This window comes from Poecilia reticulata, linkage group LG5 (assembly GCF_000633615.1).
Source record: "Poecilia reticulata strain Guanapo linkage group LG5, Guppy_female_1.0+MT, whole genome shotgun sequence".
Taxonomy (NCBI): Eukaryota; Metazoa; Chordata; class Actinopteri; order Cyprinodontiformes; family Poeciliidae; genus Poecilia; species Poecilia reticulata.
This window is the reverse complement of record NC_024335.1, coordinates 17012101-17026605: the sequence shown is the minus strand read 5'-3', so window position 1 is coordinate 17026605 and position 14505 is coordinate 17012101. Positions and strand designations below refer to the sequence as shown.

Genomic DNA, 14505 nt, shown 5'->3' with positions numbered 1-14505 from the left:
GAGGCAGCCTTCAACCGTAACATCTGGCCCGGGCCGGGGCCAGACCATGTGAGCGCGGGGGCGTATTGGCAGACAGAAGGTGTCGGTAGGCAAATGCTCGGCAAGGGAAAGACGGAGAGAAGAGGAGGGAGGGCAAAAAAAAAAAGGGAAGAGACAACACGAGCATGTGTCGAAGAGGTGGATGACGCAGCAAAAACGAGAAGCAGAGGAGAAATCCCGAATAAGTGAGCCAGCTTGGGGAAGGGTTGGGGGTGAGGAAGGGCGTCGGATGCATGGACAGCACACCGACATGTGTGGATGTCATCTGGCCGTCGGTCAAGCACAGAGAAAGTGAGAGGAAAGGGGGGGGAAAAGAAAAAAACTAGAGGGATGAGAGCTCCAACGAGGAACAAAGGTTTGAAGCCTAATTCCAAAAGCAGCTGTGTGTGTCAGGAGGAGAGTGGGAGGCTCGGTTCTTGGGATATGGGCGCTCTCTCATGGCCCGTAACATCCTCTGACCTCCATAACGTCAACAGCGACTCGTTGGGCCCCCAAGTCAGACCTTAAAAAAAAAGAAAGAAAAAAAGACGAAAAAAAAAACCCTGAAGCTTTATGCCTGACCATTTCCCAGCACCTGAACACCAGAAAGCCATAAATTAGTCCGGTTCTGTCAAATGTTGAAGCTAAACATGAGATGCTAAAACTGTCTGCTAGAAGCTAAGCTGGAACGTATTTTGTGGGACTGCTTTTGCATATATGTTTAATTTGGCGCTGTTTGCTCATCTTTAACAACTGTTCATTAACTTTGTGTCAGGATTATATGCCGATTTCTATGAAAGCATAAGCATGTCGTCTGACTCAGACTTGTTAAACGCCCCCCCCAAAAATGATGCACACTAATATTTAATTGGACACCGTCAGCTTTGAAATGCCACGTTTTCTGTGGTATTGTTTCGATAAGCTTCTTGATGTCGCTCACACAGTGTGACGTCGCCTCCGCTCCTGATAAAGATAACAAGCGAGCGCTCTCAGTGAGCTTGAAATCTCATTTTGAGCTCCGCTCATCCAGTTCCTGTTTTAAAGAGAAATCGGAATCGACTAAAATCCGTATCACCAGGTCGATTCCGATCGCCGCATCTCTTAAAAACATTTCGCTTGCGTCGAACAGATTCGAAAAGTAAATGCAGTTAAAAACGTCGCAGCAGATAAACAAATGAGGAAAAAGAGAACAAATGTTAGAGCACTTGGAAATTCGTGCAAAATCTTCAAATCCACCACACTCTTTTGGTGCTATCAATTTTTTTGCAATGTTTATTGCAAATTTTTCTCAAAAATTGTCAAATGCCTTCTTACTTGTGCTAAGCAGCTGCCTCAGTCTTAATTGATGTCAGATGATAGTCCATTATATGTACAGCGAGTTATGAAAAGTCGCATTTGCCGTCATAAATACGTGCAAATATCACAAATATTTCCAAATTAGTCCCACAAACATGAAATCCTGGACTGACTGAAAAGATGTTCAACCCTGTTTCTGTACCTCATTGGTATTTTACCGGTTTTTGATCAGGTTTTATCAATGCGTTCTGGCACAACGGGCCCTTTTAAGATCAGAAATGATCTTGATTTGGCCAAAAACGAAAATGACTTTGACACCCCTGTGTTAAGAGGTTCTTATGGGAATAAAGAGCAAGAGCTACAGCTGTGTCCATTTCTTGACATTTCTCCAGAGAAGGTGACATCCTGTGATTTCCGTGTGTTCCCGCAGGCTGTTTGCAGGCAGCGTTCCGAGGATGGCCTTCATCAGCGTGGGAGGCTTCATCTTCCTGGGAGCGTACGAAAAGGTCCGCCACACTTTGCTATAGCGGGGCTTCGGGGCACTCACCCCCCTACAGCAGACCCTCGGTGTCGCCCTGCAGCCTGGGGAACGCTGCCAGCCTCGGTGCCCTGAGGATTCGGAGCCGACTACATTACCCAGGATGCTGCATTCCTGGTGGATAACGTGGAAAAGACTCGAGCGATATTTACGACCCGCTCCTGTAATTTTGGAATGGATTTTGGAATTAAAGACTCTCTTTTATACTTCTTGTGATTTTCCCGTCACCCTCTAGACTCCGGTGCTACAACGTTTAATGTCCGTTTGTTTAATGTTTTATCCATATTTTCTTCTCTCTGTTAGGCTCAGTCACCTGCGTAAAAGACCCACCCGGGAGACGCAGCGATATGTCACTGTTGTTACATTCCAACTAGAGCAAAGCTGACCTCATCCCACCTACGGGAGCCGTATGTTTCCCCCTGAGACGCCACCAACAATAGAGCACTTTGTTGAATTAGCAAGCCTGTGGGGTTGATCTGCAGGCTCGGCTGCTCCACACTAGATTCTTCATTACAGCTTCAGGTCTTACCTGTCAAGACTTTATTGTGTCTCTTTCCTTAGCTATGTGGAAAACATGGTAGGAACTTTAGAGGGTGGAAAAAGTAGGATGTCCTCTGAAAGTCTGTTTTAAACATATTTTTTTTGGTATTAGCATCCAGCATCAAATTTTAGCAAGAAATCGACTGTAGCTTGACTAGATCATGAGTTCAACCCAGAATGCATCAGTTTGTACCTGCTGTTGTGCATGATGTACGGTAAGTTGCGTTAGTAAATGAATATTTGCTTAGCGAATTAGGGCACCGGAACTGGCTCTAGCATCTTTGTACATCCTTGTAAATCCGACCCTGCCGATGTTCTCTAATTTTTTGCAGATCAGATCGTGATGTTTTGCTTTTTTAAAGTCCTTTGGCCTACTTCATGCTGGCCTATTTAAGTAATTCTTTTGATTTGTTAATCAAAAAGATTGACCAGTCACAGACAGATGGGCCTGTCTGTGTTTTTGTCCTCAGTCATATTATCTTTGCTAATATTAGTTTGACAATCTGAAACCGTTAAGGGGGGCAAATACTTTCCCACAATGTCATATTGCTGCATTGATGTGGCATTTTAGATTCCTAATACGCTGCTGCAGTGAGAAATGTGTCTGGGTTCCAAGCTGGTCACAAAAAGAAATTCCTGAATATTTTCCTACTTGCGGCCTGAGCCAGGCATATGGCTTTGATTCGGTTTGCAAAGGTTTCTGAGACATCAGCTGCTGGGATCCGCAACTTGCATGCGCATTTCATCTCTGCGTTTGATCTCTTATTACAGCAGAGCGTCTGCTTTCTACCTTACTCCCCGCAAAAGTGACAAGAAGACGTGCAGAAGGTTTAAAATGAAGAACAAAGGGGGAGATTTTCCAGGTTTTGTGTGTATACAGTTGAAACCAGACTTTTTTTTTTACCCCCACCTTACTACGAAGTTAAATCAGATCAATCTTCTTGTTTTATTTCAGAATAAGAAAAAAGATTTTATGTTTATCATTCAGTAAATGGAAATCATTTTTGATCATTCTAACTGATCTGAAACTGATTTAACTTGAGACTTGGGGTGTTTAGGGGGGGGAATCGTCTATGTAAACTTTAGGTTTCAACTGTATGTTAAAATTTAGTTGCATCTTCACAAGAAAGATAGATATAAGCATTTTATAAGAGCGATAAATGTGTCCTGTGTGTCAGATGGGAAGAATGAGCGTGGGCACGTTTAAATGCAGGGAGACATTTTGGTATTGGCGCCGTAGTTTTTTTTTTTTGTCCGTCACGTATCGGTGAGAAAACAGAAATGACTTCAAAGACAAGTCAGACTGTCACTGTGCTGCTGAGCAACAGTAGCCGCCGTGTGATTGGTGGAGGCCACAGCCTGGAGCCTGTCAATCACCTGATGACAATCATCCATCTGGAATGCGCATCCTGAGCCTGAAGTCAGCCTCCAGTCAAAAGCTGATACTTCCAACAGGCCGCGGCTGGAAGGGGGTACAATAAAAAAAAAAAGAAAAAAAAAAAGAAGCCTGCTGTCTTTGGAGCTGCGAGGAGCCAGGAGAGATTCCTGCTGGAGGTTCAGCTTTGTTTCATGTCGCAGCGAACGCTTCATTTGAACTGATGACTTCTCCATAAGCACCGCGACAGGAGGGAGGAGACGAGGACGCCAAACGCTAATTCGGCTCGAAACATCTGCTCCGTGGGTTTGTTGCACCAGTGAGGGGGGAAAAAAACACAGAAAAAAAAAAACAGGCACGACACCGGTCATCATAGCAAAATGTGATTTTATTAGACACTTCAATGCCATGTTAGACACTTCACTGTTGTTTTTTTTATTATTATTTTTTTAGCTTTGACATTGGTACAGACGCTTTGCTTCAATAAATTAGTCTCAGAACATGAAATGCACCTCACGCGCTCTCTCTCTGTCTGTCTATCGTCCCTTTAGGGTGGGGGAGGGGAGGGGGGGAAATCTCTGAGTGGTCTCGGAGGTAAAGTCACCTCTGGTAGGTGTAACAGGAGGACGATGTCCTCCGCCTTACCTCTGGTACTGAAACCCAATGAAACTGCTCCGACTGAACGTGGCCCGGTGTGTTCAGGGACTGTGGGAGAAGGTGGAGGGTGCCTGAACGCATTAATCCTAGTTCGGTTGGAGCGCATTTTCCCGGGCTTCCCAACGGTTCACAGCGTTACCCTCAAGACGTGACGTATATCTGAAGTGCAGTGGTGGAGGCGGGTGGAGTACTGGCCTTTTTGCTACAACAGCGGGTGTTGTGGAAGATTACAGCAGTAACATCATAAAACGAAGCCAAATTCGTGACCAAAGCACGATTGTAAGCTTTCTTTGTGAATGTGCCTTATGGGCTCGATGTACAGGGCTGCGGGGTGAACCCAGCACCCGGGACGCGGCAGAGTCGACAGCGACAAAAACTGAAAAATTGTGGGGGAAAAAAAAAAAAAAAAGAATATTTTTGTGGCTGTCTTTGTCTACAAGCTCGAAATTTAAGCGACTGTTGCTTCACTACGTAGGCTCCATAGGAAATAAAGGGAAAGACGCCGCCTCCCGTGTGTCGATTAGAGATGCACCGATACTTCAGCTGGGGACTGGAATCGGCCGATATTCATATTAGCTGATATCTCAAAATTGCCTTTGCTTTCCCGATTACCGTATTTTCCACACTATAAGGCGCACTGTCAGCTTTTGAGAAAATTGAAGGTTTTGCGCTGGCAACACTCCTTGGTGTGGAAGTTGATGCTGACAGAAGAGTAAGACTTTTTTTAAAAACTTTTTATAAAGGTGTAAAAACAGGGTGTCTGCTCAATCTTAAAATGTCTTAAATTCATGGTATCTAAAATTAAGGACTCAAGATTTCTTAAAGTAGTTTTTAAAAAAGTAAGTTGGGTTTTAATGCATTAATCACAGGTACTTAAAATTTGGTGTTGGGAGGGCTATTTTATTTTGTATATTCTGTCATCTTTTTCTCACTTAACTTTTCTGTCCTATCCAGTTGATCGGTCAAAACTACCGATGGCTCACTGCTAACATACCCTTGGTAGCTAGCTTGTTTTTTTTATTTTGCACGTATCACAGGTTAGAGTAGATATATCACCACTCTGTTGGATGAAGTTGGTACGTTTCTGTGGATAGATAGGCCTTAAATTCTATTCATGATGGTCTTAAAAACTCTTAAATTTGAGTTGGTGAAACGTGCAGAAACCCTGAAGAGGGTGCCAGAATTTGTTTGACATTGGCCTCTGATCGGTGCATCTCCATTTATATTCGGGGTCATTTTTGGCTTTTGCGGCTTCCAGGTGATGGCAAAGTTTTATTACATTTGTCACAACGTCACTAAGTTCAGCCATCCTAAGAGACACATTAATCCTAGGAGGTTCAGAGCAGCTTTGTGGTAATCTGTAGCATAACGACATCAAACGGGTTGACGCCACATGTTCTGGTGACTCTGAAAAACGTGCTCCACCCGGAGCAGGTTCCCCGTACTCCTGTTGACAGACGATCTGTTTATGAAGAGTTTAAAAAGTGCTTGAGCTGACTGACTGCCCCACAAACGTACCGAAACGGTTTCACATCAAAGCTCTTCCTTCATTCCGCAACAACGTACATGAGTTGTGTTTCTGTAAGGCCACAGCTGGTGGCACTTTCCTCTCCAAAAAACTAAAGACGTACCGTCAAGTGCAACCAAGTGTTTTGTTTGCGATAAAGGGTGCACCTGTATTTTTCTCAAAAAAATGTTGGTTTTTTTAAATAAAAAATAAAAATCACAGGTTGAATCTTTGATCATGCAATAAGGCACTGCAGCTGGATGTTGGTAAAAGCTGAAAAAGGCTGTTTTCTTTTTTTCCCCTAACAATAAAAATATCACTTCTTTCTTTGCCATGCACATATATTCAAACACTCTTTTGAAAAAGTTATATAATATATAAGAAAACTCTTATGTACAGTCAAAAGACCCACTGTATATTTCTCTTTTTCCCCCCCTACTGCACATAATTACACTGTACAAGATTCCCTATGTTTTTGCATGCTTCAAATGCAAGTCACATTTTCTTTTTCTTTTTTTTTTGGCGCTAGAGTTCTTTCTTTAAACCGGTCACCTCCCAAATGAAGGTTTTAAACTATGTACAGCCGATACGCTCGGGCGGGACGCCACCCGCACAAGCTCCATCTTCAAACTCCGGACTCTCTCCCTATTGGTCCTCCCCGGAATCGCCGTGTCGGTCCTCGGATCCGGGAGGCTCGGGATCGTTCCCCTCGATGTGAGGTAGCAGTTTATTTCCCAGTGCAAAGAAAGATATTTTTTTTTCCTTTTTTTATTTAAAAAGTCCACATTTTGGGGCTTGATTCAGTGTCTGCTAGTCGCTGGCTCTCCTCAGGGGGGCGCTCTCATTCTGAGAGGCTCTGAGGGCATGTCCGTTAGGCAGCAGAGTCTGCCTGAGCTCAGGCTCGCAGTCGGTGTCCGTGCGCGGGCGGCTCATCCCGCCGGGCAGCTTCACCGGCTCGTGGAAGGAGTCGTCCTGCGACGGCGGGCCCGCCAACGTGTGTCCCGCTCTGCCCCCTGCGGAGACAAAGACACACGGGAGGGAAAACGTCACGTCATCGACATCGACAAAGGTACCAGGAAGTAGAAAAAATACATTTGCAATTGTGTTTAGCCTATTAACTTAACATTTTGTAGAGATGCTTAATTTTTCTCCACTAAATAACTCAAGAGCATCTGCAAACGCCACAGTTCCAATTCTTAATTGGATTTAGGATGACAGGACTTTAACTAGGCCACTCTAACACATAAATAAGCTTTAATCTAAAGCTTCAAAGCCATTAGTGGCTTTCTAGGCTTTCCGCAATGGCTAAACTTGATAAATATGTTTTTGAATACTAAATACAGTAAAAAAAAAAAAAAGTTTTACAGTTCTTTATGGAGTAACTGAATTAGATTTTCACAGCAGGATGATGCTGCTGTCATTCTAGTCATCAGGTTGGAAACTATACATCATCCCCAAATATCCAAACACCGTAGACGGAAGTATATCCACCTTTTTTTTTGATGCTTTAAACAAAAAGTTGAAGTTTTTCTTCATTTTACAATACAAAATAAAATGGCGATTCTTTAAAAATGACAACAAATTTCCTGCAGTGCATTGTATGTCGTCTCTTCCACATACTTAAAATGGGTTGTGGCAGGACTTGTGCATAAACCAATCATTCAGCTTCAGGAAACTAAGGGAGTGGAATGTGAGCACAGAGCTGCGCTGACATGCGGAGGTGAGAATCGGCAGTCGAAAGCCAATTCCAATCACATGACTCCCCGGCTAAATCCCAGCGCAGGCCTGCACACGCAGCCGCAGGAGTCTGGCGGCGCGGAGAGGTTTTTATTTCAGCGTTTTTTTTTTTTTCTTTCTCTCTCTCACATGTCCTGAGGGACTCTGGTCATGCAATAATAACTCACAACCAGATGCAAATTGACAAGGACTCCTGAGTTTCTCTTCAGCTCTCTGTGAGCTCACCTGATGTAAGCGATATTCCTGTGAGAGAGTAAAGCTTCAGGAATTCAGCTAAATTTATGGCTTACTGTTGGCATTTTTGATTTTTTTGATTTTCCTCCAAGCAATGAGAACAAAAAAAAAAAAAAACATTCCAGGTCTACACACGAACCTTTCCGCTCGTCGTGACTCCTCTCTATCGTGTCGTGATTTTTGGGCAAAGCGGATTCTTGCGTGTCCTTTCGGTTTCCGCGGGGAGTGCCGTTGCAGAGCGGAGCGGATGCGTGTGACCCCGTGTCCCTCGGTTCCCCCGGGTTACACTGAGAGTACCGCGGGGGCCCCAGCAGCTGCTGCTGCTGCTGCAGCTGCTGCTGGTACTCGCCGCTCCGAGCGAGGCCGTATCCGTGGGTCAGGTAGTCGGCGTCGTTGGAGTAGCTGTTACCGGTCTCCATGCAGTCTGTGCACAGCACCGCTCCGTCGAAACCTGCAGCCGCGAAGGAGGGAGATAAATCATTTGAGGGCAGTAAATCGTGGTAAGAGTGTCTGTTGGGAGTTATTTACGACTCTGAGCAGGCTTTCAGAGAGGCCGGAGGCTACTGGCAGAACAAATATTTGGAGAAGCAAGGCAGCGCTGGGCGGACTGATGGGTACCTGAGGCGTCCACGACGTGCCCGTTGGGCTGCGGTCCACCTACGGCTTCCACACGGATGCACACGTCCTGGCGCTCGGACAGCGTGCCCTGAGACGACAGGTAGCTGGGGACGTCCGGAGGGACGATCGTCTCGTCTGGAGCGAGGAAACGGAGACGTTAGAAACTGGGGAATAGATCAGGATCCTCTCTCTGGTTCTCGGTCCTGAACTCACCCGTGTTGGTCACGCTGCACTCCTCGCTCTTCTTCCTCGTCTGATAGATGATGCAGACCCACACCAGCGACGTGACCACGATGCTCGTCACCACGGCGATGACGATGATGCCGATGGTGAACGTGCTGAGGCCCCCCTGCTCCGCGCACGCGCCTCTGCGCTGCGTCACCGCCAGCTGGCTGTGGGCGCGCTCCGTGCCCAGAGTGTTGGACATGAGGCAGGTGTAGCGTCCGGCGTCCTCCGGCGAGGCGGCGCCGATGACCAGCAACTGGTTGCCCGGGGTGAAGTAGTGCCGGTCGGAGGGTCGCAGCGGCTGGTCGTCGCGCAGCCAGGTGATGCGGGGGGGAGGACTGCCAAGGGCCTTGCACTGCAGCGCCACCGTGTCGCCCACCGCCACGCTGCGGTCCTCCATTTCCTGGGCCAAGTGGGGAGTCTCTGGAGAACGAGAAAGGAGGAAAGGAGTTGGAATTTGATGCGTTTATTTTCTCTCCAGTTACCAAATTATATCCGACTCAACACAGCAGGATTCATTTTAAGTTTCCTTGGCTGAGGGTGCCACTGTCACAGATGACAAGATATTAGTTAGGAAGCAACCGAGGAAGCATCCACATTTATTCTCTCAGCTACAGGAACATTGACTTAAACTCCAACTTGTGGCCCTTTGGACATTTCACAGTGACTCTTGCTGACTTAACTAAAAATCGTGAAGAATAAATAATGACTGTAAACATCTACAATTGCTCACATCTATTTTTCCTGTCATTAGGTTGGAGTCTGTACCAGCATCAACCACAGATACTTTATTTTCTAATATTTTCTTTTGGAACTGAGACATTCATAAGTGTATGAACAACACTTTTTGTTGTTGTTCTAACATATTTCAATTTCCTATTTACTTGTGTATGATTTTTTTTTTAAAACAAATGTGGCATAACATTTTGAAAAATTACCCCACATTTTTCTCTCTGACAGGTTAAATATTTTCATATTTAACCTGTCAACTTTTCACTGTGTAACTTAATAATCGTCAGTAAACTGAATAATTGGCATCCCAACTTAATCATCGGCAAACCAGATCTGGTTTTGCTATATTTATATCAGCATTGTGTAAATTAAAATGTATCCTTTTTTTTTTCTTTGCAAGATTTTGTTTACTTTACAGCTCTAAAGTTGAGTTTTCTCAAAAGGCCATGTAGCGTTTTTGCAGCTCTAACAAGGTTTTCCGTAGCTTCGCTGGGGGTAAAATGGCTCTTAGGGTTGTAAAGTTTGCAGACTCCTGATCCAGAATAACCCCAAGTCTGCTTAAATACTACTGGTCAACGCCAGGAGCTCAGCTAATTTAAACAAACGCCACCATTTCCAGTAAAACACTGGCCAGGATTGTGCACTGTTAAAAGTCAGGTTAACATTATAAGTTTTCTGCTCCATATTATTACAGTAGAATAGTGGCAGGATCCCAGAAAAAAGCCCCGTCTCATTCGACAACGGTCCTCCTCCGTCTCGTTGACTGTGGCATCAGTTAACATTTTATCACAACACGCTAACAAGATTTCCTCTGCGGGAGAATCCTCTGTGGAACAATGCAGCCAGTGTGTCGCTGAGCGACTTTTGCATTCTGGAGAATGAACTGCATTGAATTCGGTGCAAGAGAAAGAGAGACAGTGTGTGTGTGTGTGTGCGTGTGTGCGTGTGTGTGTGTGTGTAAGAGGGTCAGCCTCTCAGACTCGACACTTCCCCTCACGGTGGGACACACAGATTAAGAGATCTCACTTAACCCACTTCAGCCTCCCCCATTTTTCTTCTATCTATACTTTCTCCATCTCCATCAATCCCCTCTCCTCTCTTTTCTTTTCCCCCCCCCCTCTAGTCCTCCCCTCCCCGTACTTCCCTGTTCCAGTTCTCCTTTGCCTCCCCCTCCTCTCCTCCCCCCCATCTCTCTTTTCCAGACAGGGGCCCCTCGACTGCAGCCACCATCCCCCTGCACCAACCCAAACATCACAGATTCAGCACACAGGCTCTGTTGATTCAGTGTTTTGCGTTGCCGGGTAGATTAGCAGAGAAGGCGCTAACCTAAATCTAAAAGTTTGAGAATAATAGTGGGGGTTTTTTTTTCCTTTTTTTTTTTTGCTTCAGGGAGCAGATGCATTGATCATCTAAACACAAAGATGTTGTGTGTGTGCTGCGCTGCTCACCGGAGTGAAGTCTGTTTTGTTTGCTGAGTAAAACAACCAATAAACTGGGAGCAGTGAGGCCTGCAGTGAGGTAGTCCCTCCCACTGAGAGGAGAGAAGGGGGTGGGAATGCCTAACAAACGCCCCTCTGTGAGAACCCCCCACCTTCACCCCTCCACCGTCCACACTCTGACCCCTATCCGCGACCTCTGCCCCCTGACCCGCAGCACGGCCGCAGCTGCCGAGAAAAGAAAAATAAAAACGCTGCTCATTCTGACCGATTCCCAACCGAGCACCCCGGATATTTCCACACGTCGCCGTGGGAACCTCTTACCCAGGACGGTGAGGGTGGCGTTGGCCGACACGGTGCCCGCCGTGTTCTTGGCCGTGCAGCTGTACACGCCCATGTCCTCGGGCTTCACGTCCGTGATGAAGAACACGTCGTCGTCGGGCATGACGTGCATCCGGCGCTCCCGGGCGGCGGGGAAGTCCGTGCCGCCATCTTTTTGCCAGGCGATCTGAGGCGCCGGGTGGCCCCCGGCGGCGCACTCCAGCCTGGCGGTGTGGCCCATGCGGATGGTGCTGTCCCGGGGAGTCTTCAGGAAAGACGGCAGGACTGTGGAGACAGGAGTGCAGGTTTTTGTTCCGAGTTCTACTCTGAGCAAGAACTTCTACTTCAGAATTTAATGGCAGATGTTAAAGATTATCGAGCGATTCGCTTCTTTTTCCAGATGTTCTTTTACTTTGTACCCAAAATCTTTCAGCAAAATTCTACAGGAAACAGTCTTTCTCCAAGATATGTGTACTAGAAATGCGCAGAACACTGATTTATGGTATATTAGTGTAATAAGAACAGCATTCAAAATATTTCTGTCTAGCCTTCCTCCGGGGAGCTGTCATTAATTATTAATGTAAGAAGCAGAGGCGACATGAGACCAGTCATTGTAAAAGAGGATTATTTTACAACCAAGTGATGACAGAGATAACATTTTAAAGTGTCTTTAATACTAAACCACAAATACTAAAAGAGCACGATTAGCCCAGCTAGCATAGCGACCTTCTACCCTATAGAGACTGTGGCTCATTTTATTAAGTTAATTCTGCATTTAAAACACATTAAAAGTTGGAACGAATAACTTTTATTATTAACTCTAATCTGCTAAAAGATTTTAGCGGTTGCAGAAGATCATGAGCCATTTCTCCCGATAGTGTTTCAGACTCACACAATTGTTTTGGTTGCCTTTAACCAGACAGAAAAAAAACAAGCTACTGTACGTGTTCAGCGCATTTCTGGTTTGTACACAAAGACAACTGGTAAAAATAAATACTAGTGCGACAAGCCTGTAAATCTCCATTTTCAGAAAGATGGTCAGAAACCTTCTACTGACATACAGCCAAATTTATTGATTAGCAAGTTCATGCTAGGGTAGATGGTGGCCAAGGAAGAGACAATTAATTTGAGCGAAAGCTTACCAAACAAAGACTAAAAGTATTGTACAGTTTTTCCGTGTTCTAGAAATTATGATCAATCCTGCAATGACGACGTACCGTTGACGACAACTTGAGCCTTGCTGGAGTAGGTGGAGCCAAAATGGTTGGTGATGATGCACTGATAGCGGCCCTCGTCGGCGAAGGTGGCGCGCCGCAGGTGCAGGATGGTGGTGTACTCCATCACGCCTCCTGCGGCGGCCGGCGTGTCGGCCTTGTCGCCCTGAGTGCGCACGTGCGCAAAGTTCTCCATCTCGCCGTGGCGGAGCAGCTCCTGGTCTTTGCGCCAGGCGAACGTCATGGGGGAGGAGCTGCTGCTCGCCGCCGTGCAGGTGAGACGCACGTCGCTGCCGAGCACCGTCACCATGTTCTCCGGCTGGACTGTGATCTGAGGCTTGGGAAGGTCGTCTGGATAGAGGCGGTCATGCAAAAAGCAGGTCAGGAAACATATGGCCGCATGTGGGAATGACCAAAAAAGCAGCACGCTTGCAAAACCTGACTTACCACACACAAAGCTGTTTTGTGGCGCTTCGAATATGCTGGTTCCCTGCAGGCTCACTGGGTGGGCACAGGTGGCGTTTACACCCGCCTGCAGGCCATAGGTGTGCAGCCAGATGGGCAACCACTGGAGCTGGCAGTCACAGAGGAAACTGTTGCTCTGGATGAGACTAGAAGAGAGCAAAACACACTGAATCACCTTCAAGATTATCTACGCAAACATTTGAAAACCTTGTCATTTTCCTTTCATTTCATAACTGTGCATGACTTTCCATCGGCAGGGTCTCCCACAGTGTATTATAAGCCTGGCGGGCTACCAGGTTTTACTTGCTAAGCTTTGGCTGTTTTATTTATTTTAGGGGGTTTTAAGACTTTATATTTGGTGTTTAGGTATTGTTGGTCACGTCTTCCAATAGCACGCAATTACCTAGTGATATTTTCAAATTTCTTCTCAACTTTATGCAAGTTTTAACTCAAAAACACGGAAAGTTGCAGGATGAGCCCTAGTTTCCCTACCACCAGGCTTATTTAGTTTTATGGGGGAAGCCCTGCATTGGTGTATCATTAAATATCGATAAAACATCATGAATTTTGTTGTAACATGCAAAAAAAAGCTCAATTTGGGTGAATTGTATATAATATGAAATTGTGTAAAAAAAAAAAATAATAATAAAAATGCTGCCACTCACAGGCTTTTGAGGTTCCTCATCTTGCTGAACGCATCAGGCTGGATAGAACGGATGGCGTTGTCACCCAAGTTCCTGTCGATACGGAAGAAATTGGCTAAATCAGCTGTGTGACGGTTTTACGCTAAGATGGAAATATTGAGGTCTTTTTCATATGTAAGTTAGCTCTGCCATTCGTTTAACAAAATCCTTTAAAAAAAAAAAAAAAAAGAAAAAGTCTGATAGGGATTCTGTTTTTACAGCAGAGCTCAGCATATGCTCAATAGCTTGAGCCGAGGCAAGGAGGTGAAAAAAAAACAACAACAAAAAACATCCAGGCAGAGATTGAGCTAGACTAATGAGACAGAGGCAGCTGGCCGCTCTGTCTTCTCCTTTTACAAAGGCCCTATTAAATTGCTTGCAACCTCTCCTCTGCCAGCTACTTTTAGGCAGTCTCTGCTCCCCCGCCCTCCCTCTGCCGGTCTTTACGCCCAGTCGTTCTGCTGTGGGGTACTCACAGGTGTTCCAGGGTCTCCAGGCCGGCGAAGGCTTTCTTGGCCACCGATTTGATCTTGTTTCCAAACAGAGTCCTGCCGTCGCAGAACACGCACGGAGTCGATTGATGGAGGGAGGGGAAGAAGAGGTGGGAAGAGAGAGAGAGACACAAAATTAGTGAGGGTGGGTCTGATGAGAGGAAAAAGAATTGGGGATGCTGGAAATGTGAACTGGTAAAGACTTTACAGGAGGAAGGGTGAGCGAGATTAAATGGGTTGCTTTTCAAAGACAACTTGGTAACACTTTATTTGAAGGGGTGTGCATAAGACTGACATGATGACACTGTCATAAACATGACATAACACCTGTCATGAACATAAAGAAGTCTTTATGAATGTTTATGACAGCTGTCATGAAGTGTCATTCGGTAAATAATGACACTTTTAATGCAAAGTT

The 14505-nt window shown here is 45.7% G+C and overlaps 2 protein-coding genes across 4 annotated transcripts in view; one reads left to right on the top strand and one right to left on the bottom strand.

The window, feature by feature from the left end:
* The window catches only part of slc25a26 (solute carrier family 25 member 26), a 67957-nt gene extending 63850 nt beyond the window's left edge, over window positions 1–4107 (top strand). Inside the window, exon 9 of one of the 2 annotated variants that reach the window (XM_008409560.2) lies at window positions 1745–4107. In XM_008409560.2, coding sequence (XP_008407782.1) covers window positions 1745–1977 — 233 coding nt within the window. In that variant the 3' untranslated portion in view covers window positions 1978–4107. The remainder of the gene's footprint in view (window positions 1–1744) is intronic. The other variant, XM_008409561.2, reaches the window with a different exon arrangement.
* A 30-nt stretch (window positions 4108–4137) lies between these two features.
* lrig1 (leucine-rich repeats and immunoglobulin-like domains 1) overlaps window positions 4138–14505 on the bottom strand; it is a 44881-nt gene continuing 34513 nt past the window's right edge. For both annotated transcript variants that reach the window (XM_008409562.2, XM_008409563.2), the window contains 9 exons: window positions 14073–14144; window positions 13579–13650; window positions 12896–13059; window positions 12452–12799; window positions 11238–11519; window positions 8734–9168; window positions 8521–8655; window positions 8042–8353; window positions 4138–6944 (listed from right to left, as the gene is read on the bottom strand). In XM_008409562.2, coding sequence (XP_008407784.1) covers window positions 6742–6944; window positions 8042–8353; window positions 8521–8655; window positions 8734–9168; window positions 11238–11519; window positions 12452–12799; window positions 12896–13059; window positions 13579–13650; window positions 14073–14144 — 2023 coding nt within the window. In that variant the 3' untranslated portion in view covers window positions 4138–6741. The remainder of the gene's footprint in view (window positions 6945–8041; window positions 8354–8520; window positions 8656–8733; window positions 9169–11237; window positions 11520–12451; window positions 12800–12895; window positions 13060–13578; window positions 13651–14072; window positions 14145–14505) is intronic.